The following is a 27,762-nucleotide window of genomic DNA, read 5'->3' on the forward strand; positions in this document are numbered from 1 at the left end:
CTATTGCTTCGGAACAGTTAAATTCTAAGGCGAAAGTTTTCGCAAGCCCTTGCTTTAACCAGAATTAAATCATGGACTATTCTGTATCTTCTTTGTGGTGTTAGCTGCCATTGAATTTTCTTAACTCGATCTGCGGAAAGACATTTCAGCCTTGAATTTCATTACATTACATATTAGCATAAGAATAGATTGGTTAAAATTCATCTACACTGTAAACAATCTCTTCAGAAATTATGTTGTGGGGTCCGAATCTGCCCCACATATGACTGAAACATGCTTTATTGTCAACGGCAGGGAAAAGTGTTTAGGCTTTTTTAAAATCACTGTATGGGCGCACACAACAAAGCTCTTTAATGAGCTCAAGCTAGCTTTCTCTCCGATACCTTCTCTGCTTTGAGCATCAGGATCCCTTCGATGGAAAGGTTGGCCGTCTCCGGGAGAAATGCGAAGATCAGCGCGCCTCCAGTGATGGTCATGCCGCTGTACACCAGAAGGGACTCGACCAGAACCATCGTCGTGCCGGTGGAGGCGAAAATGTTGGCCGTCACGAAGGAGCCAGCCCAGTTCGCGGCGCATACAGTGCCGAACTCGAGTCCAGAGCCCCGAAGCGGAGTGAGCTCAGCTGCCAATATCCACGGTACTGGACCCAAACCAGCCGAGAAGCCGGCCACAAAGATGGCCTGCGCAATTCAGCCATGCAGAGCAGCTAATAATGGCCTTTGTGAAAACTCTGGAAAATAGTTCGTTTTTGGCACATGGACGTTACTGTTTGCACGCTGAACGCTACAAATCTACTTAATAAGATAGACACTAAGTGTTTAGAAATGCAAGATTGTCCAGATATAAGGCTTGGGCCTGAAACTTTTCGGCTGAAAACGTTTGAAAACGCTGTCATGAACAATTGAAAACGTTAGCGGAAATATCTCAAAAATGTCATGTTGCGATAGATGATAACGGCTTTCTGGAATCATTCTCTTAGAGGTTTAAAAGCAAAGAAACTACATGTCACACAACACACAAGGAACATGCATTAAAGTACAGGTAACTATTACTCGGCAAATATACTTCTATGAGGCGTCTTTAATGCCCCGAACACACTATGAGGTTATCCGCAAACCTTTCGTGCCGGCCACCTACTCCACTCCATAGCCTAGCAAGCTCACCTCACTCCCCTCGACACCCCCGGAGCACCTACTAGGGCGGGCACATACTCCCAGTGCCAAACAACCCCTGATGTCACTTAATGTTCTGGTCCTTTATCACCTCAGTCGTCAGCCACCGTCGATACCCTTCTTGGTGCCCACTATATTATTTTCATCTCCGTCCCTCTTCGGATACCCACCCGCACGCAGCGCATTCGACATACTGGCTGGCAGTCTTTTCGCTGTCTCTTCTCTGCCTCCTTCACGTCCTAGGAGGAGTGTACTAATGCCCTTCTCCAAGCGGCTTCATTTTCTACTCGCAAGGAAACAGCTGCATATCCCACTTCTGACCCCGACCCCCATCACATCAGGCTATGGAAGCGTCGCAATTAGCTTCTCCGAACAGTCAGACTGCAACCCCGCAACCTACAACTGGAGAGACGATATCGTGACATATGGACACATGCCATTCATAGACGACGAAGATTTGAACGGGCGATTCGGAAAAGACGACGAAGCAATACGGTGCTCCGCTTTTGTGCTGCCTTGACTGGCTGTTGGTGTTCTTCGGTGCCAGAGTGCCAGAGCGCCTTCTCTGTAACGTTACGTTACAAATCTGGTGGAGGAATAGCCAGGTATCGATCCAGTCCTGCATAATTAACCTGTCAATACGGAGCTTACCCCTGTACATCAACGCCTCGGCCGCCGCCTATGTGGAGAGCCCCCTGAATTCGGACCTCTTCCGGCCGCTACCAGGACGACGCACCCTCAGACGGCCGTAGAACCTGCTGCAATGACATCTGAGAGCAGGCTTCCCACCCACATTCTGTGTCATCAGCCGCGAACACCCCCCTCTTTTCATGGCGACGTGTTCGAGGACGCCGAAGACTGGCTTGAGAACTACGAGCGAGTTGCTCGTTACAACGGGTGGACTGATGAGCGTAAGCTCCATAACGTGTACTTCGCTCTTGAAGAGTCTGCACGGACATGGTTTGAAAACCATGAGGCTTCCTTCCCATCCTGGGCAGCCTTCTGTCGTGATTTTAAAGCCACTTTTCCTAGCGCCGACCGCCGGGAGCGAGCAGAAGCTGCGCTACACTCGGGCAATCAGCGCCCGAACGAGAGCGTACGTATGTTCTTTGAGGACATGACACGCCTTTTCAAGCGTGCAGACCCACAAATGCCAGAAGATAAGAAGCTGCGTCACCTGATGAGGGGCGTTAAACAAGACCTTTTCGCGGGACTGGTGCGCAGTACACCGCGCACTGCGGTGGAGTTTCTTGGCGAGGCAGCGACCATGGAGACAACGCTGCAACACCGAGCCCGTCAGGATAACCGTGATGTGAACATCATTGGGTCCGACGCACCCCCTGTGCAGGTCGGCAGCGACATGGACGCATTACGAAATCTCATCCGTTCTGTCGTGCGGGATGAACTGCAAGCGCCCCGGATGCCTTGCAACACAACAGCTTTTCCTTCACTGGCTGAAGTCATCCGGGACGAGGCGCGTATGGCAGCTGAGCAAGTTGCTGACGTTCCCCAGCAGCGCGTTTCCCACCAGACGTTCGACATGGGGCCAACCTACGTGTCCGTCCTACGTACGGCTCCCCCGCCGGACCATAGTATCAACGCCGCAGCTCCAGCAATGGAGCCGCAGGCTCCTCGCATAGAGCACCTCGCATGGAGTCGCATGGAGCCTCGCTACTCCCCTCCGCCAATCTACCAGCGACTCCGTAAAAGTCAAGTATGGCAGCCCCGGGATCGTCGGCCCCTGCGCTATCATTGCGGTAAAGCCAGTCACCTTTACCGGGAGTGCCCGTAGCTCTCCCAGCCCTGGCCGGGAAAACTAATACCAGCGGCCTTCGGAGGCAGGGTCGCTGATGTCGGGAAATGTGAAGATCCTCCGTCATCGTCAGGCCGACCCGACGAGATTTCACTTGTGTCAGGTAGCGACAGCAGCCAGCATACTACCTCTGATTTGTGTGTAACGATTGATGGAGTGGATGTCACCGCGTTACTCGACACTGGTGCCGATTATTCTGTAATGAGCCGTGGTCTCGCCCGAGAATTGAAGAAAGTTTTGACAGATTGGTCCGGCCCGAAAATTCGTACGGCGGGAAGTCACTTGATTGAACCTGCAGGCAAGTGCACAGCGCGGGTCGGCATCTGTGGTTGTGTGTATGTCGGAGAATATCGTGCTTCCTGAGTGTTCGAAAGACTTGATCCTTGGTCTAGACTTCCTGCAGACCAACGGCGCTGTCAATGACCTGAAAGAAGCGCGTGTTTCCTTTTCGACGAAACGAGCCGTGGCGCGCATTGAAAACGAAGATCCGGGTCTGAACGTTTTGCGTATAGTCGACGATGGCGTTAGGGTTACGGCACGTTCTATGTGCTGGTTCTTGTAAAACATGATTTGTTCCCCGATTACGAGGGCATCGCGGATGGACACCTTCCGCTACCACTCGAGAAGGAATTAGCCGTTGCTCGAGGACTCGTACAACTCCAGAACAGTTGTGCTACTGTCCACCTGACAAATTTTGCTAAGGAGATGCGGCATCTCGCCAAAGACACGGCTGTTGCCGTCCTTCACGATGTTACTGCCTTACCTCATTTATGCACCACCGGAGCGAACCCTAAAGAAGAGGCCGCACCTTGTCATGCTCTGCAAACCATTAAAATTATCCCCGACTTGAGGCCCGATCAAAGGAATCTTCTCTCGGCTCTTCTGAGCGATTTCGCAGACTGCTTCGCCACAGGCTCGAAGGTCGGTCGTACTCCTGTCGCCAAGCACCGCATCATCACCGATGAAACCACGTTACCGGTATGCCAGCGCCCATACCGGGTTTCTCCTAAGGAACGTGACGCCATTAAAACGCACGTGGATGAAATGCTTGCGGACGACGTGATCCAGCCTTCGACGAGCCCATGGGCGTCGCCAGTGGTCCTTGTCAAAAAGAAAGATTGCACCTTGAGATTCTGTGTCGATTACCGAAAGTTAAATAACGTGACTAAAAAGGACGTCTATCCGTTGCGCAGGATTGATGATGCCCTCGACCGACTACGCGATGCCAGGTACTTCTCCTCATTAGACCTCAAAAGCGGATACTGGCAAATCGAAGTGGATCAGAGAGACAGAGAGAAGACTGCATTTGTGACGCCCGACGGCCTATACGAGTTTAAGGTGCTTCCGTTTGGTCTTTGCTCTGCACCGGCCACGTTCCAACGTATTATGGACACGGTTTTATCAGGTCTCAAGTGGCAGTCGTGCTTGGTGTACTTAGATGATGTTATTTTCTCGCCTACTCTCGAGCAACACTTGGACAGGCTGCGCATAGTGCTTCAAGCACTCAAAGGCGCGCAACTAACGATCAAGCCTGAGAAATGCCACTTTGCTTTCAAAGAACTACGCTACCTCGGCCATGTTGTCAGTGTACAGGGCGTTCTCTCTGATCCCGAAAAGACTACCGCAGTGTCAAATTTTCCACGTCCCACCGACAAAAAGGCAGTTCGACGATTTCTAGGTCTTTGTTCGTACTATCGACGCTTCGTCCAAGATTTTTCTAAGATAGCTGAACCACTGACAGCACTAACCCGAGATGACAAACCCTCCCTGTGGGGAGACTATCAAGAGCAAGTCTTCCAGGCGCTTAGAAGCCGCCTACACAAGCCCCCAATACTCGCCCATTTCGATGAAGACACCGCAACAGACGTACATACTGCTGCCAGCAACGTTGGCCTCGGCGCGGTACTCATTCAGTAGCAAGGCGGAGTAGAACGGGCTATCGCCTACGCGAGCCGAACACTCTCACGATCAGAGGCGAACTATTCGACAACGGAGAAGGAGTGCCTTGCGGTAATCTGGGCAATCAGCAAGTTTCGACCATATTTGTACGGACGACCCTTCCGTATTGTCAGCGACCATCATTCCTTGTGCTGGCTGGCAAGCCTTAAAGACCCGTCTGGACGCTTAGCTCGTTGGAGCCTCCATCTTCAAGAGTATGACGTTACTGTTGTCTATAAGTCGGGACATAAACACCAAGATGCGGATTGCTTGTCACGCGCGCCATTGGACTCCAGTGCAGTAGAAAACGCTGACGAGTTTCCCTTTATTGTGGCCATTACTCAATCCCATATGGCTGACCTTCAACGCAAGGACCCGGAGTTGGCGCCGCTCATCGATTATCTGGAAGGACGCGGTAAGTGCCGCTTGTTTTTTGTCGTGGCTTGCAGCCATACGCTTTACGAAGTGGAGTTCTCTACAAGCGCAATTTTGAAAGATCAAGACAGACATCTCTACTCGTAGTACCAACGCACCTACGGCCTGACATCTTGAGCGCTTGTCACGACGAACCGTCCGCCGGCCACTTGGGAGTTAGTCGTACGCTTGCAAGAATTCGGGAGAAATACTATTGGCCGAAATTATTACCTTCAGTACGATCCTACGTTATAACCTGCCGTGACTGTCAACGCCGAAAGACTCCACCCGTGAAACCAGCTGTATTTCTTCAGCCGATCGCTCCACCACAAACTCCATTCCAACAAGTGGGAATGGATCTTCTTGGTCCTTTCCCGAAGTCAACTAAAACCTTACACATACTAGCCATAGACGGGCCACGGCATACCACCCGCAAACTAACGGCTTGGTGGAACGGCTAAACAGAACTCTGGCCGACATGCTGTCTATGTACGTGGATATAGAGCATAAGACCTTGGATCAAATCCTCCCATATGCCACGTTCGCATATAATACGGCACTTCAGGAGACGACACGGCTCACACCCTTCGAGCTTGTCTTCGGCCGTCGAGTGACCACTCCACTGGATACAATGCTGCCCGTATACACCGACGACGAACATGAGCTTGACCTGGACATTGCTAGTTTTACTCAGCGTGCGGAAGAAGCGCGGCAGCTGGCAAGACAGCGCATATACCTACAACAGCAACTAGACGCTGACAATTACAACAAGGGACGGCGCTTCGCTGCCTACGAGCCTGGAGACTATGTCTGGATTTGGACGCCCGTTCGTCATCGTGGGCTCTCTGAAAAATTGCTGCGTCGGTACTTCGGCTCATACCGTGTCCTCCGCCGCCTCAGCGACGTTACTTATGAAGTTGAATCCGCGACCCAAGATCCCTTAAGCCGCAGACGACGCAAGTTCACTGATGTTGTGCGCGTCGTCCGGATGAAACCCTACCACGATCGCCCCGCTGACTAATCTTGAGACTGATGGCGCCCCGTTTTGTGCTGTGGTATCCCGTACCAACCTAGCATACTATCTGTCAGCTCATCGCATCAAGCAGCATTTGCAGCATCGAGGCGATGCTGCCCAGAAGGGGGGCAATGACACATGCCATTTATAGACGACGAAGATTTGAACGGGCGATTCGGAAAAGACGACGAAGCAATACGGTGCTCCGCTTTTGTGCTGCCTTGACTGGCTGTTGGTGTTCTTCGGTGCCAGAGTGCCAGAGCGCCTTCTCTGTAACGTTACGTTACAATATTGTGCTACGCTTGAGGACTCTCGTTGGAATACCCTATGCAACAATCTTGACACGGCGCTCCATAAAAAATTAACCTGGACTATTTTTCGAACCCTCCTTGGCGCCACCCCTGCCCTTGCCCCGACTCTTGCTAAAGGCCTAGCCAAAAAAGTATCCCGATGAGGTTTTCGCAACCCTTGCAGATCTGTATCTCCCACCCCCTTTGTCTCCCTTTTACTTTGAATGCATAGGCTGTGCAAGCAATGACCTCAATGCCCCTTTTATACTGCGCGATCTTGAAGCTGCACTTCTTGCTAACGCCACTCGGTCGGCTCCCGGTGAAAATGGAATTACTTATATCCGCTCTTCGCAATCGTCCCGAAAATGCAAAAAGCACCTTCTCAAACAATATAACACCGCCTGGGACGAAATATCTCTGCCATTGTCCTTAACTTCCTCACTTAATTTTCTCATTCCTAAACCTGGTAAGCCTCCAGCCCATTAAAATCTTCGGACCATTTCTCTGACCTCCTGTGTCGGCAAAACGATGGAAGGAATGGCGCTCACTAGGTTTAGCAGGCATTTGGAGGTTTCGAACTCGTTCTCGCATACCCTCATTGGTTTTCGTTCTCGCGTATCTGCACAGGACCGTTTCCTCATACTTCAGCACGCTTTCTTCACCTGTGGTAACTCTCAGCTTCATGCCATGGTTACAGTCGATGTCGGCAAAGCATTCTATTGCGTCTCCCATGACCATATTCTTCCCTGCTTTTCCAGCCCCGATTGCGGCTCCTATGTGTATAACGACATTCGAGCTTTTCTTTCTAATCGCGAGGCCCGTTTCCGAGCTTTAAACTTCTCTTCTACACCCCACCGTCGCACCCGCGGAACCCCGCAAGGTACCATCCTTTCACCCACCCTTTCTAATATCACCATGGCTCCTCTCGTGGTTCAGTTATCGTCTATTTCCGATCTTCAACACTTTTGAACGCCGACGACTTACTGTTTTTTTAAGTTTTCGCGCGGATCTCCTGGTCACGTTCAAGACACCATTCAGCAGGGTTGGATATCATTTCTTGCTTTCTTGACCATGCAGGCCTGTCTCCCGCGCCCGAGGAGTCAGAACTCCTACTTTTGACTCACTCTGCTTATCAACGAGCTCAAAACTCACTGATCTCCCTTACCTTAGGCGGCTCCCCAATCGCCAACGTTTCTCAATGTCGCGTTCTTGGCATGCCTCTGCATGCTGCCAACAATGTCCACGCTCTCCATGCGGCTGTTGCTACCTGTCAGCTTGTCACAAATTTACTTCGCCGAGTTGTAAAACGGTCTTCTGGCCTGATGGAAGCTCAACGCCTGTCGACTGGCTCACAAGCTGGCTCTTAACAAATTCCTTTACATTATACCATATGTTTCATTCACCCAGGCCCAGCTAGACACACTTGCAAAAGCTCTTCACAGCCTTTATAAAGCTGCTCTTTGTCTTCTCATAACCACTTCCACCGATAAGCTTTATGCCACCGGGCGTTCTCATCCTTTTCGCAGTCTCCTCTCCCTTACCATAAACGACAGATAGCTCGCCTCTCAGGCACAACTCATGGACGCTGGCTTCTCAACCAGGCTAACATTTCCCATCCAGTCACTCCCTATGCAAACTCCTTGCCCTCCAGAGGCCACTAACCTCCGTATACTTGCTCTTCCAGCCAATATGTCGCCGGTCCTGCATGCGGGCCGCCGACATGCTGCTGCCTCTCATCATAGTCCGCCCTTCAATAACCATGGAGTCGCTTACACGGATGCCTCTTATGTGGCTCCTCGCGGGTCCGCAAGCCAGGTCCTCTTTCATCCTCGTCTAACCCTGTCACACACACTAACGGCCCCTTTCTCCACTCTCCGGATATTATCTCGCTTGAGATCCTCTCCATCATTCATGCCATTCAAAGTTTCCATCCTCTGCCACCTGTGCCTCAGTATATTACATACACTGAATCCCAGGCTGCTACGGGCCATTCAATCTAAAATTGCAACGCATCAACTGTCCACGGAGCTTGAGGCTGTACTTGTTGCGCTGCAGCTATGCCCTGTCTTCCTTCGATGGATCCCTGGACACTCGGGGATTCACGGCAATGAGCTGGTGAACCAGCTCGGCCGTGAAACTCGTAACCGGGCACCGTTCATCCCCTCGCCAAGATCCTTGGAGGGCGGGTCGAAACTGTCTCTTCGCGCCACCATAAGCGAATATTACAATGCTGCTCGCTTAGACCGCCAGCTCTAACCCGACCCTCATCTTAATCTTTCCGTTCGGGAGGCTCATATCCTTCGGCAAATACAGTTGAATACACTCATAACCCCTGCACGGCTATATCTCTACGAATTCCATCGGGATTCATCATCCCCAACTGCCCTTCCCCTTATGCCAACATTTCACACTGCCTATTTCCATGTCCGGTTGCCTTGCAATCGGGACTCTTTCCCACCTCCTATCATACTACCTGGACCTGGTGGACTGGCTTGGTGCTGAGGGTGAAGAGGAACAGCGTCTGCTCCTCCAGCAGGACATTGATGTGCTAGGCGCCTAAGTGTTTCGCCTCAATAAAGTTTTTTTACTACTACTACTAGCTTTCACTCAGCAGAAGCAGGTACCTCTTCATTAGAAACTGGTGTCACTGCACCCTCCCCTTCCTAACTTACATGCGGTCGAGCATATGATTATATCCATCTACGGCGAACACGAAGGAAGGTGTGCTAATACGCATCTCGGCTGTCTTCTGACTGAAATGTTTATCAATATATTTTTGTGTTTTATGTCGCTGTCATGTGCATCATAAACGTAGCGTTATATACTGGAAACATTCTTTTCAACTCTGGCAATGCTTTAGCAATTCCACTCCATTGGTTAGTGATTTGTTTGTTTTGAGCGATGGTTCCCGCACCTTCCAATATTGTCGATATATATTTGATACAGGAAGTTGTAATAGAATTGGACTGAAACTCCCGCTCTGGATGCCACAAACCTATTTTGGCGCTATTTGATGTAGCATGACTTTTGCGTTTCCTTGACAGTGAAGTTTACCCCCAACCCCTGACAAGCTGCTACGGCTATGTATGGCAGTGAAGAAAGAAAGCATACAAGGTAACTCCTTATGTGTAATTGTCTCCCCGCATATTTACTTTCCTATGCTGCCTCTAAATTATATCTAAATGACACACCAAGCGAAAGACAAAACACCCTTTCACAGTTAAAGGACTGGTGGACTAAACTACTTTCAGTCTGCGAGTAAAAGGGACGTAAATGTTTTCTTAATTGCTTCACAGCCTTTCACATAAATGCAGTACGCCTGAAGGCAATAGAGTTTCTTTCAAGCAATAAAATTATCAATTCCTAATGTGATAGCACTCGACAAGATTACTAAAAAATTGTCTAAAATATCTGTGCTCAGCATCAGTACATATCAATTCACAATGAAATCTCTACTAGTCTTGTTTTTATCAGAGAGCGCATCAGGATCAAATGAACATGCAGCAGGCAAGAACTAGGGAATAGCACGCGCGACTTGAAACCAATAAACCACAAAATATGCCAACAATTTCTCATACCTTCAAAACTACAGTGAACGGGTTATCGAGCTGTCGCGACCTGTCTCTTGCTACGGGCTCGGCCTCGTCCATGGGCACCATCCATGCCGTCTTGCCTTCGCTCGCTGGTGGCTCCTCAGCGAGGTAATAGTATGTGGCGGCCAGCAAAGCGAGACTGACTGAGCAGACAACAACGGACAGGCCTAATAAGCGGCGGCGGCCTGCGATATCCAGGAACGGCGCTGCTCCGGCTGTCGCGAGACACTGTGTCAAGGCAGAGCAGAAACATGTCAGTCAAGAACCGCACCATTTTATAGCGACGGGCCCCAAACTACCTCTGCAACACAAGGCAAATCAAGGCTCATGCTTCGCCTTTCTGAGAGGCCTCATTTTAATTACAGCTATTCCAAGGTAAGCTGCATATTCTCAACAAGCAAAACTTCTCGCTAGGACAAAGTGGCACATATATGAAAGAATGGAAATAGTCATATACAAATTGAGCATAGGGGAAAACGTTAGCTCTTTTAAAGTTTATGGTACCTAATGCATTAGTTTTCAGGCCCCACTCTTGCATTTGATTTGCATAATTTCCTAAAGACAGTTTCTAAAATGGCCGCATTGACAGGGACAAGCAAACGCAAAGAGGCGCCACTTTTGACAAATTAATATATATATAATCGATAATTAAATAGAACAAGGCATGTGTTCAAAATGACTATCCATATTTAGTATGTTAGGAGCTGTTACGTTACCGCTTTCAAGGAAGTGTGGGTTAAAGGACCTTTCTCTTGTGTATATTGGCCGATGTATTTTCGTTAAGCATTCCGAGATGCAATTTACGAACAAAGCACTCAAATCGTAGGTGACACTTTCAAATTATTGCTAGTTACCTATGGTTTCATGTGTCATATATGTTGTGCATAGCGCGAACAGCTATATCCCTCTTCCGCCAATGGTACTAGCACATGTCACGAAAACATAAGAGCGGTTGTATGGTGACTTTGAGTAGAGTCGCATTCACAAGTGTTGGTGGTTTTGTAAGATTGAATTACAGGCTTCACCCCTACAAAAATATCTCGTTTATCATAACATTCACTCATTAGCTCTAAGGAAGAGATTTCACTAGACCAGAAGTGAAAATAAAAATTTCGATGCACCTCCAGTCGTTGCGTGTTGCCTCCTCTTGGCATCTTTCAGAAAACATTTAACTTGCAGCGAAGGTATCCTTAAGAGGCTGTATTGTTCTATAGTCAAATAGGTGTAGTTATTCACAAGCGGAATCGTGGAAGAGTGGCAGGCTTCGCTTCGAGAATATAAACAGCTTTTAGTGTTACTACGTCGATAATTAACAGAAAGCAATTAGGTGTTCTATCAATATACTGTGCTATCATCTAGAATGGAAGATGAACAGTCGAGGCATAATGTTAGAATCATGGAAACAAGCTCGCGAAATCATTGTACACTTTTATATCCCGCTTATATTGGTTTCTAAGTGGCTTAGGCTTTCAGTAAAAAAAGATCATTCGAATGTTGTGATAAAAGTATGGTAATGGCAGCGAATGTGAACTGCTAGCATCTATGCTCTTGATATAAATAACTGTGTCATCTACAACAAGAGCAAAAAGGCTGAATTTAAAAACTTGAATCGGCACTAGAATCCCCTTCCCCCCCCCCCCCCCCCCCCCAAACGAACACAACCTCGGCCGCATAGATTATGGCAGCAAGGTTGCGGAGTGAGCATGACGTTGTGCTCTACATTGAAACATACCCCCAAATATTGTGCTTCAATGCAGATCACAACGTCATGCTCACCTCGCAACCTTGCTGCTATTAATCTACGCGGCCGGTAACAATATGATCAGAAGGAATATAACATTGATTTTGCCCCTGAGTTGGAAAAACAGAATTTTCATGAAATATATATAACTTATAAAATTGAATGTTGAACACAAATACTAACGGAATTGCGCTCGGGTCAGGTTCTCCGGTCATGGTGTCGCTGTGAGCGAAAAACCTCGGAAGTGGTAATTGTTAGGCAACGAGTACTGATATTCAGGACCGTGTGTGACCTAATAAGAATACATGACATGGCAGGAGCTGCCGATCCAAGCTGCTCGTTTCAGAAGCGAGGTTGAGATTGGAACCGGTCCTTCCAGTACTCTTACGCCATGTAGGCACGTACGTAGGGCTGTCAAAAAGCACGAGTTTTAAATATGTATGCCAGGTGGTCTCTTAAAAGATTGAGTACCTTACAGTATTTTGCTGATGAGTATGTGGAGATTTTAGAGGCGTAAATTAAGGAATTTACAATGAAAATTGTGACAAAGGGCGCGTATGAGAACGCGTACGGTCTTAAAGAGGGGTAGTAGACTGCAGCCATTAATGCAAACTTTTTATAGTATTAAAGCGAGGCTTACGTGTCCTCCAACATGTACCGTCTGACCACGACCCACCCATATGCAGCAAGTCGTTCAACGTTTCGCCGCAAAAGGGGAGCTAGGCTAAACACTAATACAGTATTTTGTCTCCTAGAAACTCATATTGGTTGCAGTTTTTAATTATTGATTGGTCATTGCGAGAGCGACGGGCTTAATCTCAGGCACTCTTTATTTCGTACGCAGTAAGCATCAATATGCTGCAGCCGCGTAGCAATGCGTAATCAGCATTCTGTGTGTTATACAGCGCTTCTTCCTTCAAGTTGCTCGTAAATGGAAAAAGAGTTGCAGAGCAGTACCATCCTCTCTGCGTAAAGATCCGCATGAAGAGAACCATCAGGAGAGAGAAATGAAAACAAATGAAGAGCAAGCAGCAAAATTAGCGTTCACCCAGTTACCGCTCAGTTAATGAATAAAAGCATGGTTTTCAGCACAGTGCCCGATAGATATCTTTAGTTGGGCGTAAGCAGCGACGATGTGGGTAACGAATATGCATACGCAGATCCGTACGCATCTCGACCTGTCCTCTGAGTGCATACGCGCAATACATCCCGGAGTAAGGCCGTTGATGGGAGCGTTGTGGAATGCGTTGACAACATGGCGGCGCTCTGGTCGCCCGCTTCAGAACGAATACAACTCCCCGCAACTTTCTAGCTTTTATTACACTGTGACAGCTCGATATTTATTACACTCACTCTCGCCAGCGCACCAAGGTATAAGCTACACACCTCTCTTGTTTTCTAGATAACTTTACAAATTTCAAGCTTGTAGGCCTATCTGTAGCCTAAGTTGTATATGTGGTCGTCAAAGAAATGACATGCAATCTCAAACTTCTGGTAGGCGTCTTCATTTTCCTCAGTTTATGTACCTTTTATCCTGGCAATGAAAAAGGCTGATACGGCGACTATACTTTTTTGCAGTAATTACAGATACATATGTTGTCAAACCACAGTAGATGTGCAATGGCGTACTTTTACTAGATGGCGCCACTGTGCACAAAGAATGTGGCGAACGCTGCGACACGGCTACCGTGCACGGCCAGTTAAACATGTCTATCATGATGATGAGTTAAATGAGTCGTTCCACCGCGATGCATACTTGCAGCAGGGCGAGGACGGCAACGCTTCCCATGGGCGCTACGCTGAAGTCTGGTCCGGGATCTATGCTGGTGGTCGAAATAATGATACTGTTAACGCCGCTCATCTGCTGGGTGCACATCACGAGAAGTGCCACCATGTAATGCGCCAAGGGTGTCCGGTACTTCGGGAACACGGCTTGGATGCCTTCGAACTCCAAATCAGCCTGTACAAACACGTAAATTTGCCCGGAAGAGCGCGTGATTTTTCTGCGTTGTTTTTAAGACTATATTTTAACAATTTCCCAGCCAGCACTGGCCATTCGCAGTTATTGCACTGCGTGGCACGAAACAAGCAACGATGAGATACAATGCACAGCACGTAGTGGGTACCACGAACAAGGTCATTCTTTTTGCGATCAGGTTAATTTAAAAAAAAAACAACGATCGTCATATGGCATCCGAGAAAGCATTAGTTGCTCGCTTGTTAAATTTTATAGTTGCTAGTTTGACTAAAATCTGTGCCACATCGATGATCGTACCTTATATTTCTTATTTAGATGAAAATGCAAGCCCACAAAAAAAACATCCAATATATGAGTTCAGGCGCCCTTCGGAAAGCGTGGTAACGGTTCGAAAAGCTCCTACCGCTACTTAGGCAAAACGAATTCTTAACTAGTGGAGTCCCATGCCCGTCTGTTCAAAATATCGCTTTTCTCCTTGGCGCTTCAACTTCGTAAACTCTGCTATATTCCACAGGGTGGAAATAAATTCCACCGTTATTGAAAGCGGAAATTGCATCCTACTCAGTCGCACAAAATGGGCTATGATGTGGGGCCCGCGAAGAGCCCATGATGGTAGCCTATACGGGCCCCATAGGGGAATTTCAACTCGTGCGCAGAAGAGCCCTCGTGGCGGCTCATATTGTGCTATAATCGGTATCAATTTGTACCCTTTCGGGAAACTTTTCCCGTATTCTGTCTAGATATATCAAAATGCGGTTAGAATACTAAATCACTAATTGTCTCTACCTTTGGGTAGGCGGGAGCCGCCCCGATGATCAACGATTTTATTTTTATATCTGGTAATCCCTCCAATACTCGAATTGCACCTGCCAACATGTTCCCCTCATGAGTTGAATATGGCATTTTTGGGGCCGCCCAAGTTCCATGAACCATAAAATGTGAAACAGCGCACTATTTCTTTAGATTGTGTTCTATACTCAGCAACACTGCACGAATTTATTTCCAACACTATAATATTATGGACTGCATACATTGCCTACTAAATTTTGGTCTGAAAATTTATTTTCGTGCTATGTGTCAAATAGTAACGGTGCAGGGAATACTCGGGGGGTAGTTCACTACATACTCGTAAAACGGAACAGTTGCTGCTGTATATTTTCTGGCAATATTGATTAATGAACATAGTTGCCAGAGTAAAAAGATAGTCTTTAGTAATGACACGAATGTGCTTAGAACAGTTATGTGAAACCTCCAAAGGAGGCAATTAGCGGCGTGTATAATATTGTCACGCCACTGACGACGACGAAGGGTTGTGATGGTCTGGGAGAAGAAGAGGAGAAAGCGTTGGTGCTTGGGGCTAGTAGGCTTCACCTTATCCCACTGCCATATCACTGTAAATAAACATCCCTTTGCTATTTCATCGTAACAACTTGGTGGAAGGTGCTCCGTTCGATCCCTAAGTACGGCGCAGCAAGACCAACTGGAGTTTCGACGTAGTCGCCGCCTTGCTGGACTGCCACCGCTTCAAACCATCATGGACCACACCGATTATAACTGTGCCAGCCGCGACGCTGCAAGCCAGGCTGGTGACAGGCCTGACCCTTCCAGCTCTATTCCCTGCCAGCCTTACCGGGAACCACGATCGTTTGCAGGAGAAGGTGAGGATGTTGAGAAGTGGCTGCTTCATTATGAAAGAGTTAGTCGGTACAACCGGTGGGACCCTATCACCATGCTCACAAATGTTTTCTTTCTAACTCACTCGGCTATGACAAGGTTCGAGAATAACGAGGACAATTTGACAACTTGGGAACGGTTTGCCACCGAGATCAAACAGCGTTTTGGTGACTCTGTACCGAGCAAAAAGCGGGCTGAGCAGACCCTTGCCCAAAGAGCTCAATTGCCGGATGAAACTTGTACCACTTATACAGAAGAGATCCTCAGATTGTGCAAATGTGTGAATTCCAACATGCCCGAAGAAGACAGAGTCGGCCACATTTTGAAGGGCATCGCGGCTGACGTGTACAACTTTTTAATCGCCAAAGACAGCCTTGAAACCGTCTCCGATGTTATTAAACACATCCGCGCTTTTCAAGCTCTCAAAACGCGTCGTATTATGCCAAAATTTGGGCGGCTGGCTGGCCAACGTTCCTGCCATGGCCAGCCTTGATGACCACGCCCAACTAGATCTTCCGTCGACGATCCGGCAAATCGTGCGGGAAGACCTCCTGCGGCTCAACCCACTTCCCCTGCACGAATCTGCTCAGGTCTCTGTCGAGAGGGTATCTAGACGGCCGGCTTCACCACCACAAACGATTACAGTTCAGCCTTTCCCGCAAGCTCCTGAAGTTGCAGCTTCCATTGACTATCCTCCTATGCATTTCGCCAACCGTAATGCGTCGGAGCCTGACGCCCCAAGGTATGACGTCGCCTCAAGTGCACATAGATCTTCCATTCGATCTACCAGGATTCCTGAGCAGTATGAACATTCCGCCAGACCTACGACGCACCCAGCTGTTCCCTGCTCTTATTCGCAACAGCATTTTCTACCTTCCCCGTCGATATGCTACCGCTGCGGCGTCGAAGGTCACATCGCCAGATACTGCCGCAGTAGGTTCCCACCTCACTATAACCGTCCGGCGCTTCCAACAGTACCCAACAATCGGCAATACAATCCCTTTTTTCAACAATCAAATACTCAGCGTGGGTATGACCGCAACATCCATAACCAGAATCTCCGCGACCACTCCCCCGCATCTGATAGAAGTGTTACTCCACCACCCGCCTTCCGTGCGCGTCGTTCTCCATCACCACTACGGCGCTCCATGTCGCCTCAGCATCCTCAGCAGGAAAACTAACCAGCGCTACCAATGGGGGTGAGGCCGCTGGAAATGTGCTGTGTGCCAACATTCCTCCAACTATAATGCTCAAAAACAAAATTCGTATGTTCATTGATGGTGTGTATACATTAGCTTTGGTGGATACGGGTGCGACTGTGTCAGTGATGAGTAATCAGTTTAGGCGCTTGCTGGGACGCAAAGTGATGTTTGAATATGACCGTGCTTCAACGTTTTGTGGTGTGAGTGGAGAGGCGTTGTGACCACTGAGTGTGCGCAGTGCGCACGTGTCTGTGAGTGGTGCAATTTTTCAAGCCGAATTCGTAGTCTTACCCCACTCTACGCATGACATCATTTTAGGAATGGACTTCTTGAAGATTTGTGGCGCTACCGTGGACTGCCGAAGTAAAGAGGTTCATTTTGACGGCTCGAATCTGCCGACTCTTTTTGAAAGTGGCCGCGATGAAGAAACAGTTTTTAGTATTACCGAAGACACAGTAGTTCCACCTTTGTCTGCCATGTTCGTCCCCGTGTCCGCTCCACTTCTTGACCAGGTTTCATTTCAGGCCGTGGTGCACCCTGTTCACTCAGCATGCCTGAAGAAAAATGTTATTATCCCTCACTGTATGATCTCCGTGCATCACGGAAGTGCCTCGTTATGGACAATCAATCCATCGTCCGAACCCGCAGTTTTGCCAACGTGATTGAAGCTTGCCTCTTGTAGACCCGACGCGCCCCCCATCGTTGCTTTGGTCACAGATGCTACGAGTGCCACCGCACCTCTGCCTACTAATGAAACTTCGATCTTCCGCATGATCAGCGCCGATCTCAGCTCACCTCAACGCCGTACTCTTGTGGATATTCTTCTACTCTTTTCGCCTATGTTTGACTTTTCTCAAACAAATGGACCGACCTCTCGCCCTGCACATCGGACCCATCATACTATCGACACTGGTTCGGCTCGTCCCATTCGTCAAAAGCCATATCGCGTGTCCCCATCTGAGCGCAAAGTCATTCATGGGCAAGTGGAGAACATGCTACAGACGAAGGTGATACAGGAGTCATCTAGCCCCTGGGCTGCCCCTGTTATTCTTGTACGCAAGAAAGACGGTTCTTGGCGATTCTGCGTCGATTATCGGCGTCTAAATTCTGTTACGAAAAAGGACGTCTATCCTCTTCCTCGCATAGACGATGCCCTCGACTGCCTCTCTGGTGCGTCCTATTTTTCTTGTCTTGATCTCAGATCTGGCTACTGGCAAATTCCAATGGACCTTGCGAATAAGAAAAAAACAGCCTTCGTAGCGCCAGATGGCCTTTATGAGTTTAATGTTATGCCATTCGGGCTGTGTAATGCGCCAGCCACATTTGAACGCTTTATGGACACAGTTTTGCGCGGCTTAAAATGGGACATTTGTCTTTGCTATCTGGACGATGTCGTCATATGTGGGAAATCCTTCCAAGAACACAATGACCGTCTAGTACGCGTCTTGAATTGTCTACACAACGCCGCCCTAGTTATAAACTCGAAAAAGTGCCGCTTTGGAGAGCGTCAAGCGCTGGTGCTAGGACACCTTGTCAATGGTGATGGTGTAATGCCGGATCCTCAGAAAACTGCCGCTGTTGAGTCTTTTAAACCCCCGCAGACAGTGAAGGAGTTGCGCAGTTTTCTAGGGTTGTGTTCGTATTTTAGACGCTTTATACATCGCTTTGCTGACGTTGCTTACCCATTGACGTGCCTTCTCAACAAAAACTACACTTTTGACTGGACACCAGACTGCGACGCGTCATTTCGTCAGCTGAAGTTTATTTAATATCGAAACCCATCCTACGTCACTTTGATCCTGCTGCAGTGAGAGAAGTTCACACGGACGCTAGTGGAATCGGTCTCGGGGCAGTCCTTGTCCAACGGCACGATGAACGAGAGCATGTTATCGCGTACGCAAGTCGTACCCTGAGCAAGCCGGAGCGAAACTACACAGTCACCGAACAGGAATGCCTGGCTGTAGGTTTCGCTGTGCAGCGCTTCCGTTCATATTTGTGCGGAAGGTCGTTTACTATCGTAACTGACCATCATTCACTCTGTTGGCTGCGGAACCTTCGAGACCCATGTGGTCGCCTCGCACGCTGGGCCCTCCGGTTACAGGAATATGACTTTGCCGTGGTGTACAAAAGCGGGAGGCATCATGCAGACGCAGATTGTCTTTCTAGGATGCCAATGGCCACGACTGGACCTGACAGTGACGATTTCGACAATTATATATCGACCCTCGAGCCAGCGTTCCCCGACACGAATGTTTTCAAAACGGAACAGCAAAATGATAGCAGTCTGCAGCCTCTCTTGGCCGCCGCCGAAGCCAGCGTACCTTACAAGCCGTTTTTGTGTGCATGATGGCCTCCTATGGAAAAAGAGTTATTCGCCTGTCGGCCAGCGATACCTACTCGTAGTTCCCAAGACGTCGTGCACGAACCTATTGCGTGTTATGCATTATGATCCAACTTCTGGACATTTGGGATCGGTTCGAACACTCCACCGTGCTCAAGAAAGATTTTACTGGCCCAGAATGCGCTCGACGATTGAACAATACGTTGCCAGTTGCGAACAATGTCAACGCCACAAACGTCTAACTGCAGCTCCATCTGGCTTGCTGCACCCTGTGAAGACCCCGACAGCTCCGTTTGATCAAGTAGGCATTAACCTCGTAGGTCCGTTTCCGAAGTCCGTGGATGGAAATCGCTGGATTGTAATCTGCGTGGACTATCTCACACGTTACTGTGAAACCGCCGCTCTTACATCTGCTACGGCGCATCAGGTGCCGCTTTTCTTGCTGCACTCAGTCATCTTACGACACGGGCCGCCACGTATTGTCATCACTGATCGGGGCCGACAATTCACTGCTGATGTTATTGAAGCGCTCATGCGTTTATGCTCCGTAACTTTCCGACACTCGACGCCATACCATCCCCAGACAAATGGCTTGACTGAGCGCGTCAACAGAACGCTTATCAACATGCTAGCCATGTATGTGGACGCAGGACATAAGACCTGGGACACCATACTACCCTTCATCACGTATGCGTTCAATACCACCACGCATGAGACGACTGGGTACAGTCCATTTTTCCTTCTCTATGCCAGACCGCCACGCTACCCTCTGGATACTATCCTGCCCTTCACAAGCCGTGAAGACCCCTGCCTGGCTGAGACCCTCTGTCGCGCCGAAGAAGCCCGGAGAATGGCCCGATTACGGTCTGGTGCTTCACAAGAACGTTCTAAAGTGCGATACGATGCCAGTCACCGGCGGGTCACGTACTCTGTAGGTGATCTAGTCTGGCTGTGGCGCCCAATTCGGCGCCGTGGCCTACATCAAAAACTCTTGGCCCACTATAATGGACCATATATGGTTGTCAAACGCATCAGTGACATGACTTATGCAGTAGCCCGCCTGACAGCATCGGGTCGTCGGTCTGCCAAAACCGAACTATGTCATGTTGCCCGCTTGAAGCCGTGTCAGCCTCGCACGACTCACGAACACGCCCAGAGGGCTTAGGCTGAGTAGGGGGGAAATGTCACGCCACTGACGACGACGAAGGGTTGTGATGGTCTGGGAGAAGAAGAGGAGAAAGCGTTGGTGCTTGGGGCTAGTAGGCTTCACCTTATCCCACTGCCATATTGCTGTAAATAAACACCCCTTTGCTATTTCATCGTAACAATATGAATAGCATAAATCAGATGGCACCCTTCGAGATAGGATGGAGAAGTTTCGGTGTGGTAAGCCCGCCTACAGCCAATTTTGGCCCACTGCGAACTTCCATGGGCAGCCGAAATTGGGCTCATCTGATTTTTATCGCATGGAATGCGAAAATATGCTGCATTTGCCCGCACGTATTCGTAAAACATCTAGTGTGGGGAGCGTGGGAGAATTCCGCTTATCAACCCAGCTGCGACCCATGCGGGACCTTTTCGGTTTTGAGTGGGCAGCCACATTTGGTCTAGCCAAACTTCTATTTGCATTAGGCCCACATTTGCATCACTGACCCTAGACTGCAAGAGACCGATAGGGGCGGAAGTGGGTATAAACACTTTCCAACCCTACCACAGGCCTTTCGGTTACTATCGAGGTTTTTGATAGGGAGCCCCATTTGGGGCAGCCCAAGAGTCTTCTGCATGAAGCCCAAAGGTCCGTCTGACCTCTCGAATGTTTCTCAAGAGACCCATTTAGGAAATCTGCGGGCATGACCGTTATTAGCCCCGCCGTGGCCATGAGGTGCCTATTATAGGCTTTTCAGTAAGCAGTTTCATTTAGGTTAACTCAGAAGTTTTCTGCATGAAGCCCAAATTTGCTTTCAGCGGCCCTAAAATTCTGAAATAAAGACCCTTGAGGGCTAGATGTCGGAATATGTACTCAGTTAGCCTTTGCCAAGCCTATATGATGCCCATATGGGGCAACCAGGGGAAAGCCCAATTAAGGCTTGCCCGCTTGATCCCTAAAAGGAGCCCTCATGGGTATTACTGTGGTTGCCCCAGCCCAGCTTGCTCGTACGAGCCCCAAGGGGGCTTTGTTGTGTGCTACTTGGGCCCGATCAATGTTGACGTTTGTACCACAAGAGGAGATGCATATATGTTTCATAAAACAGAATTCAAAACCTCTCGCAACGCAGATTTCATTCTTCAACTCAAAAACAGTGAGGAGGACTTAAAGGTCCCCAGAAAGGGGTCACAAAGAAGGGTAAACAACGCCATAACACTGATAGTTATTGAACCACCCATCATTCTCCCGCAAAAATTCTCGATCTAGCTTCTGCAACACCAAAGATATCGGCGATTAAAAACGACCCTTCCAATTTTCCCTCTCAACTCGTACGCCGAAGGGAGCCATAAAAAACAAAGAATACAAGCAAGCTCAAAGCTCCGCCCAGACATACGTCACTTCGACGAACTTCCGGTTGCTGCGCGCTCGCTCGCTGGCGTACTCGCGCCAACCCGTCCTCGCTCGCACACGCCTGAGGAGTTCGCCAGTTCGCGCAGCGACGGTTAGTGTAACCGCGAACCCGTGGTTATCCTATGTTACATGGCGGACCAAACCATGGTTGCACCACTAACCGCGGTTACCGCAAACCGAGCTTGACGACCTCGGTTTGCGGCGTTAACCGAGGTTATGACGGCGTCTGTTGACGGAAGCTACTCGTCGGCGCCCGAGTGCGCGAAACGTACGAGCGGGTCTGCTTCACAAAGTTATTCATTTGCCCTATGTATCACGTTTAAAGATCGATGTATCGACTATGGTGCCGCCCGACGTCTTCGATTACGGCCGACAGCGCAGCGACTGCGTACTGAAGCCTTGTCTTGCCTACAGTATCGTTTGAACGGCTTGTTGCTGAGCAGAACGTCAAAAAATACGCGGCCTTAGCTATGAATGTACACGAGTTTGCAACGCTTGCAGCAAGGGATGCCGCGAGCAGGCTGAGGTACGTTACACAATTACCGCGGGGGTGGAACGTGCGAGCGCGGCGAACGCCGGCGCCGTGCGTGACCGTCCCTAGTCGTCGCTAGGCCTACATTGTTTCGCTTCGAAGCCGCGGCAGTCGACGCTTTCGAACATGATCAACGCTGTCGTAAATCGTCTACTTATGAAACTGCCTTATAGTCGTTCCTATCCTGCCATAGTAAAATAATTATAGGATTAATTTTGGCGACGCATTAATCGCAGAGCTAGTGCGAGCAGATCGGATCAGCCGAAATGCACCAGCGGCAGCTGGCTTGAGCAGAAACTAGCTTGTATCACGGCTATCGCTCTTACCAGCAATTTGCTGCTGGTCAGCGATCCTCACGAGGGCTTCATACTTGATATTCGGCTCAGTATTCCAGACGCCAACAAATTTTAGCGCGCTTTATTTCGGACACGGTGCTAACGATCCTCAGTGTCGTTCGCGAACGGTATGCGGGAGGAGGGGCCACAACGGCGGTGTTTACGGCGGTCGAGGAGGTGCTGCCATCGTGCGGTGCTTGACCGTGCTGTTGACGCCTCGTCGGACGACACTCCGATACTCCTGAAACCACGTTATATAAATAAGATATTTGTAAATGCAGCTTCGTTCTGCCGATCCCTGCGTCGCTTCGGTTGTTGCGCTTAATGGGCAATGGCCACCTAACCAATAAGGGCGGCGAGCTGTGTAACAGCCCACACAGAGTTCGAGCAGCGCACGAGCAGACGACTTTCGCAGCTACCGGAAGTGTGTTCGTGACGTCATGGTTGCAGATGGTTGCAGTGACCGCAGCGAATGGCAGCTTCTAGCAAGCCTTGCCAGTCAACCGACCCGTGACGTCACGGGACTAGGAAATAGTTCCATGCGACACCGCCAAGCGACATTCTCTCTGCCCGCGAATTTCAAAAAACGCTGTTTTTAAAAATTAATATTAAATCGCTGGCTTTGTTCCGAGGAGTTATACTTTGCGTTAATGCTCAAAAGGATGTGTTCTACACACTGAACACGTTTATCAGTGGCTTCTTGGTGGCCGTTTCCGTGGACCTTTAAGGCCACCGTTTGGAACTTAACGTTTGTCTAACGTAGACCCCAGCATTTTCACGCCATAACTAGTCTCAGTTACTATATTATGGTCTCATAAAATACTGCGGGTAGGGAAATCCGCATTTTGTTCCCTGCTCTTTTCTACCCTGGAAAAGCACCGTTCTGGACGGGAGTGTTCGCTTCTGAATAAACCATGGTTTCGTATTAATAGACTGGAACTTTAATTTCTCTCTCTTCTCTTTTATTAACCAGTTGCTAATATCCAAGCAAAAATTTATCATCAAAAGTATCTACCATTAAGTAATTATTCTTTAGGGTTTTCTGCATGCAAAATTATAAACAATATCCTTACATACGAAAACATAATAGCGTATTAAAATCTTAGCAACTTGCGACAATTTTTGAGAACCTAAGAATGACATTGCTCGAAAGAATCAGTGAGCTATATGAAAAAATACATAGATAGACACAAGGCAGTCATTGCCCACAGTGAAGCTGTATATTTTAGGCTGATTGTTTATCCCGTTAGGTATCGGGGGGTTAGAGAGTTTTATGCAGACAATCTTCCTGCATTCGCATCAGATTTTATATGCTTCTAAATCAATTTCTGTCTTCCTACAAGGAACTAATACCATTTTGCAAGCAGATATGAAAACAGCTGGTACTTCCATAGTGTGTACCGTGTGATAAACGCGGCTATGTGCAAGGTTACTATGAAGGAGGTGGCCTTTCAGCTAGTGCCAGCACCTGAGTCTTGGCGGCGCGGACGCTTGTGACCGCTGCAAGTGCCTGCTTTTTGTCTTCCATCTGGAGCAGCCATCGTGGAGACTCCACCAGAAGCCACCCGGCGGGCAGCAGCAGTACTGCAGGGAGTGCACAGCACAGAGCCAGCCATGTCCAGTCCAGGAAGCAGCCAAACACGTACGCGTACAGAATCCCAAGGGTGATGGCCAACTGATGCACGGCGCCCTGGGCATGAAGGAAGTTCTCTAATCGGCATCCGAACTCAATCAATGCAACAATGGTACATAGGTCTATCAAGTACCTTGAGGTTACTAAGGCTGCAGAACAATATGCGAACCGCGCGGAAGAAATGCCGTTGTAAATGCCAAGTTCGTTTTCTTTGTCTGTGTGCACCTACTGTATTTATTTAACAACAGTAAACAGGCTATACTTCCGCATTACAAGACATCAGAAGATATTTTACTACGGTGAAGAGGACTACGAGGGGGAAGGTTCACATAATGAGAGTTGCGCATTTCCAGACAGCCAGTACTCACACCATAGTGCCCCATCGCCCTCTCTTGCCACAAGCCCGATTTCCAAGTGATCATTATTGCTTGCTTCTGGAAAACGCCATAAGCTTTTTACTCCACTGTTTGTCCTTGCTGTAAAACGACATTGTCAGATTACGGGTTTTCCGTTAATGAGAATGAGCTTCTGAAACATATTTACAATCCCTGACGGCAAGGAAATAATCTCATTTCTGCTGAGGCCTGTTTTCCGTTCGAACGAAGAGAGTCAAAAGATTTGACAGGGCGTACTTTCACAAGCGTAGGTTATAAATGACACATCCTTGAGTTCTCGGGCATCCGTGTTGAGGACCTGAGAACTAATGCTTCCTGAGAAGCAATACTCTGTCCGATTAATCGCAAGCGCACGACTAATCGCGATGCATTCCGCCGGAGCGCATTCCTTGAGTTTAGTATTTAGCAAAGGAAATAGGCTGCAGGAATGGTTTAGTTAGCATTCTAGCAAACGCCGCGTAGTATTTAATAATGGTCAGCGCTTTTCGTCCTGAACCTATTGATAGTCATTTTTTCATTTTCTTGCTTTGCGACATGTGTGACAGCGTCCTCCATCTTATTTATTCAGTGAGTGGTGAGTACTACTCGTGTGGTTGAACCTATATAACGAGGCGTACTAATATATCATTATTCAGAATAATTGCTAGGCCAGCATAGCGTACTATCCCTCCAGGATTCTCACATCGGTTCCGCGCTCGCTGACCACGGCCATCTCAGCGATGTGCGCTGGTACGACGAGCGATACTAAGCCGGTGAAGAGGCCATTGACGAAGCGCGCCGTGACCAACTCGGACAAGTGGCGCGCCCACATAACACCCATCCACGAGGCGAGCAGACCCAGTGCGGCGATTACCAGGCTCCAGCGGCGGCCGCAGCGCTGCGTCAGCAGGGCACCTCCCAGCGATCCGAACACGGCGCCCAGAGTCATCAGCGAACCAAACCTGGAGGAGCCGAACGTCAAGGATTTGAACTTCCTGCCAACTACTCCTTTTCTTCTGGTACAGTCAACAAAGAGAAGTAAAGGCTATTAAGGCTCAAACTTTCGTTTCCAGCTCAAGGAGCGAAAATTTGAGCGCGGGATCTGTTCTTCGCATCTGTGCGCTGATGTGTCACTCGCAAAAGGTGGAGATTAGGTGGGAGATCAAGAATGAAAACGATTGATGGTGATAGGTAATGAATAAAAGTTATCATTTAATGTCGACCGAATTAATGTATAACGCTAGTGGCTAATAATATTCATTATTAACGACTAAGATTCCTAGTAATCACTAGTATGCCACACTAGGTCTTGTATTGACCGCTACGGATTGGAAACGAGTACAAATGATTAGCGATGAGCGGTAATGACTACAATTACTAGGAATGACTCATCAGAACTACGAAACTAATCTTTTCTGCCTTTTTCATTTTAAGAGATCTTGATCTGGGACCCAGTGAACTTTATTTTTGATTGAGGTACCATGAACAGCTTCCCCCAAAGTTATAATTATTTACTTGCGGACAGCAAAATAGCCGGCGCGTTTCCTATCACAACCTTACCGGCGCCTACCAATTACACACGAAACGCATTCGACGAAAAAAAAACAACATATGTTTTTGATTTGATAACAGAGGCGGACACAGGGATGAAAGGATCCTCTCCGTCTTGAACCAGACTTTAGTAATAATTCAAGCTGATCATACACATAAATAAACCAGAGTGCTAAAGCATCGCTATTTGGCTCCAGCGTCAAGGCTACTAGTACCTTGTAGAAGAAAAGTTAGATGAAAGGGGAGGGGGGCATTAGCAACGCCTTTCAGGTTGTGACTAGAAGGCGTTAACCTCCCGTTCACGTCAGCCAGATCCACTTTCGCCTACAACGCAGTACCAGTCTCCTAATCCCTAACACATTAAAACGTGCCTCCATTACGTCACATATACTCTTTAGTGTAAAGTCGCATTCAAATGATGTGACAGACCATCCAACATCGATATGAACCCAGCTCAATCGAGCCGTACCTAAGCGCCAACGCGGCCTAAGGACGCCTTTTAAAGAAATATGCGTGCTGCGCTATACTTAGACAAGCGAGAAAGCAGGAAAACACGTACACAGTGTACCTGCTTATGTATGTGTATATATGTCCTGTGTACGTGTCTTGCTGCTTTCTTGTGTGTCCGATTATAGCGTAGAACGCAAATTTCTTGAAATGTTCAACCAACTAACCCCCATTGCTGCTTCGCTAATGACAACCTTTCTGATGGTCCCCAGAATGCTTGGATCCTGACATACTCCCACTTGAGCTCCAAGGGTCTTGTTAGCACATACTCCCACTTGCTTTGCAAGGGCCTTCTTAGCAGCTCCGGTTAAATTGGACGTGTCACGTGGTCGCGTAACGTAGTCCAATCCTACGACCCCGCAGCCATTATTCAGCCAGGTCTTTTGCCAGCTACCGTATGCCGGAGCCACGGCCGTGATTTTTATTGCGCAAACAATACTACGCCAGGTTTCAGCCCGTCGCGTAACCCGGCCGGTAGCCACGCTTGACCTTTAGAGTGACCGCAGATTGGGCCCCTCTTCAAGCCATCTGGTAAACCCGGTCGGTAGCCACATCGCGCCGACGAAGACGAAAGTGAAGCTACGTCGGCTTTGCTTACCCATCGTGCCGGGTTTACCTGAAGCTAAACCCCGTGTAATTTTTTGCCAACGATGCCGATGCCTATTACGGCGACGCTAGATTTTCTTGTTAATGAAGCGTTCAGCTCAATTGTCCTAAAAGAAAAAGGCGGCGGAGCGATTTTCTGTTGCATAGTACTGCACATAGACATGACCCTACGCGGTGAGGAAGAAATGGTGTACATCCAGCGGCTTCATAGGTTACACTCAAAAATCAGGAACCTTGCTCACCAGAATATCTGCCTGTGGGTGATTTCCATGGTGCCTTGGTCTCTCGCTAAGCTCAGGCTGCGACCAGCAGGGAGCGAGTAACCGAGGGCGGTGCCCATGCACAGCGAACCGGCCCAGCACGGAGCCAGGGACATGAGCCGCATGCGATAGATGACAGAGCCGAACTTTTCCTCCTGGGCCTGAATCGATAGCTGCGCCTCCAAGACACGCCCCATGTCGATCTTGGTGCCCCGTGGTAGCCTCTCAGCAAGCAT

The 27,762-nt window shown here is 48.7% G+C and overlaps 1 protein-coding gene across 1 annotated transcript; it reads right to left on the reverse strand.

Moving 5' to 3' along the window:
- Positions 1–359: 359 nt before the first annotated feature.
- LOC146194989 (solute carrier family 2, facilitated glucose transporter member 8-like) lies at positions 360–27,762 on the reverse strand. Its single transcript, XM_084596691.1, has 6 exons — positions 27,509–27,762; positions 25,306–25,564; positions 24,064–24,285; positions 13,733–13,936; positions 10,221–10,463; positions 360–680 (listed from the first exon to the last, which is right to left on the reverse strand). The coding sequence occupies exons 1-6, from the start codon at positions 27,760–27,762 to the stop codon at positions 360–362; spliced, it is 1,503 nt and encodes a 500-aa protein (XP_084452817.1).

The sequence above is a fragment of the Amblyomma maculatum genome, chromosome 3 (assembly GCF_055883805.1).
Source record: "Amblyomma maculatum isolate TAMU_Amacu chromosome 3, ASM5588380v1, whole genome shotgun sequence".
NCBI classification, from domain to species: Eukaryota; Metazoa; Arthropoda; class Arachnida; order Ixodida; family Ixodidae; genus Amblyomma; species Amblyomma maculatum.

Excerpts from the sequence above, each read along its gene's own strand:
- LOC146194989 (XM_084596691.1), bottom strand. The coding sequence starts at position 27,762 with ATGCTTGCTGAGAGGCTACCACGGGGCACCAAGATCGACATGGGGCGT. Across the intron at positions 25,565-27,508 it reads ACCCACAGGCAGATATTCTG|GTTTGGTTCGCTGATGACTC; the intron begins GTGAGCAAGGTT and ends CGGCTCCTCCAG. Across the intron at positions 681-10,220 it reads CGTTCACTGTAGTTTTGAAG|GCCATCTTTGTGGCCGGCTT; the intron begins GTATGAGAAATT and ends TGAATTGCGCAG.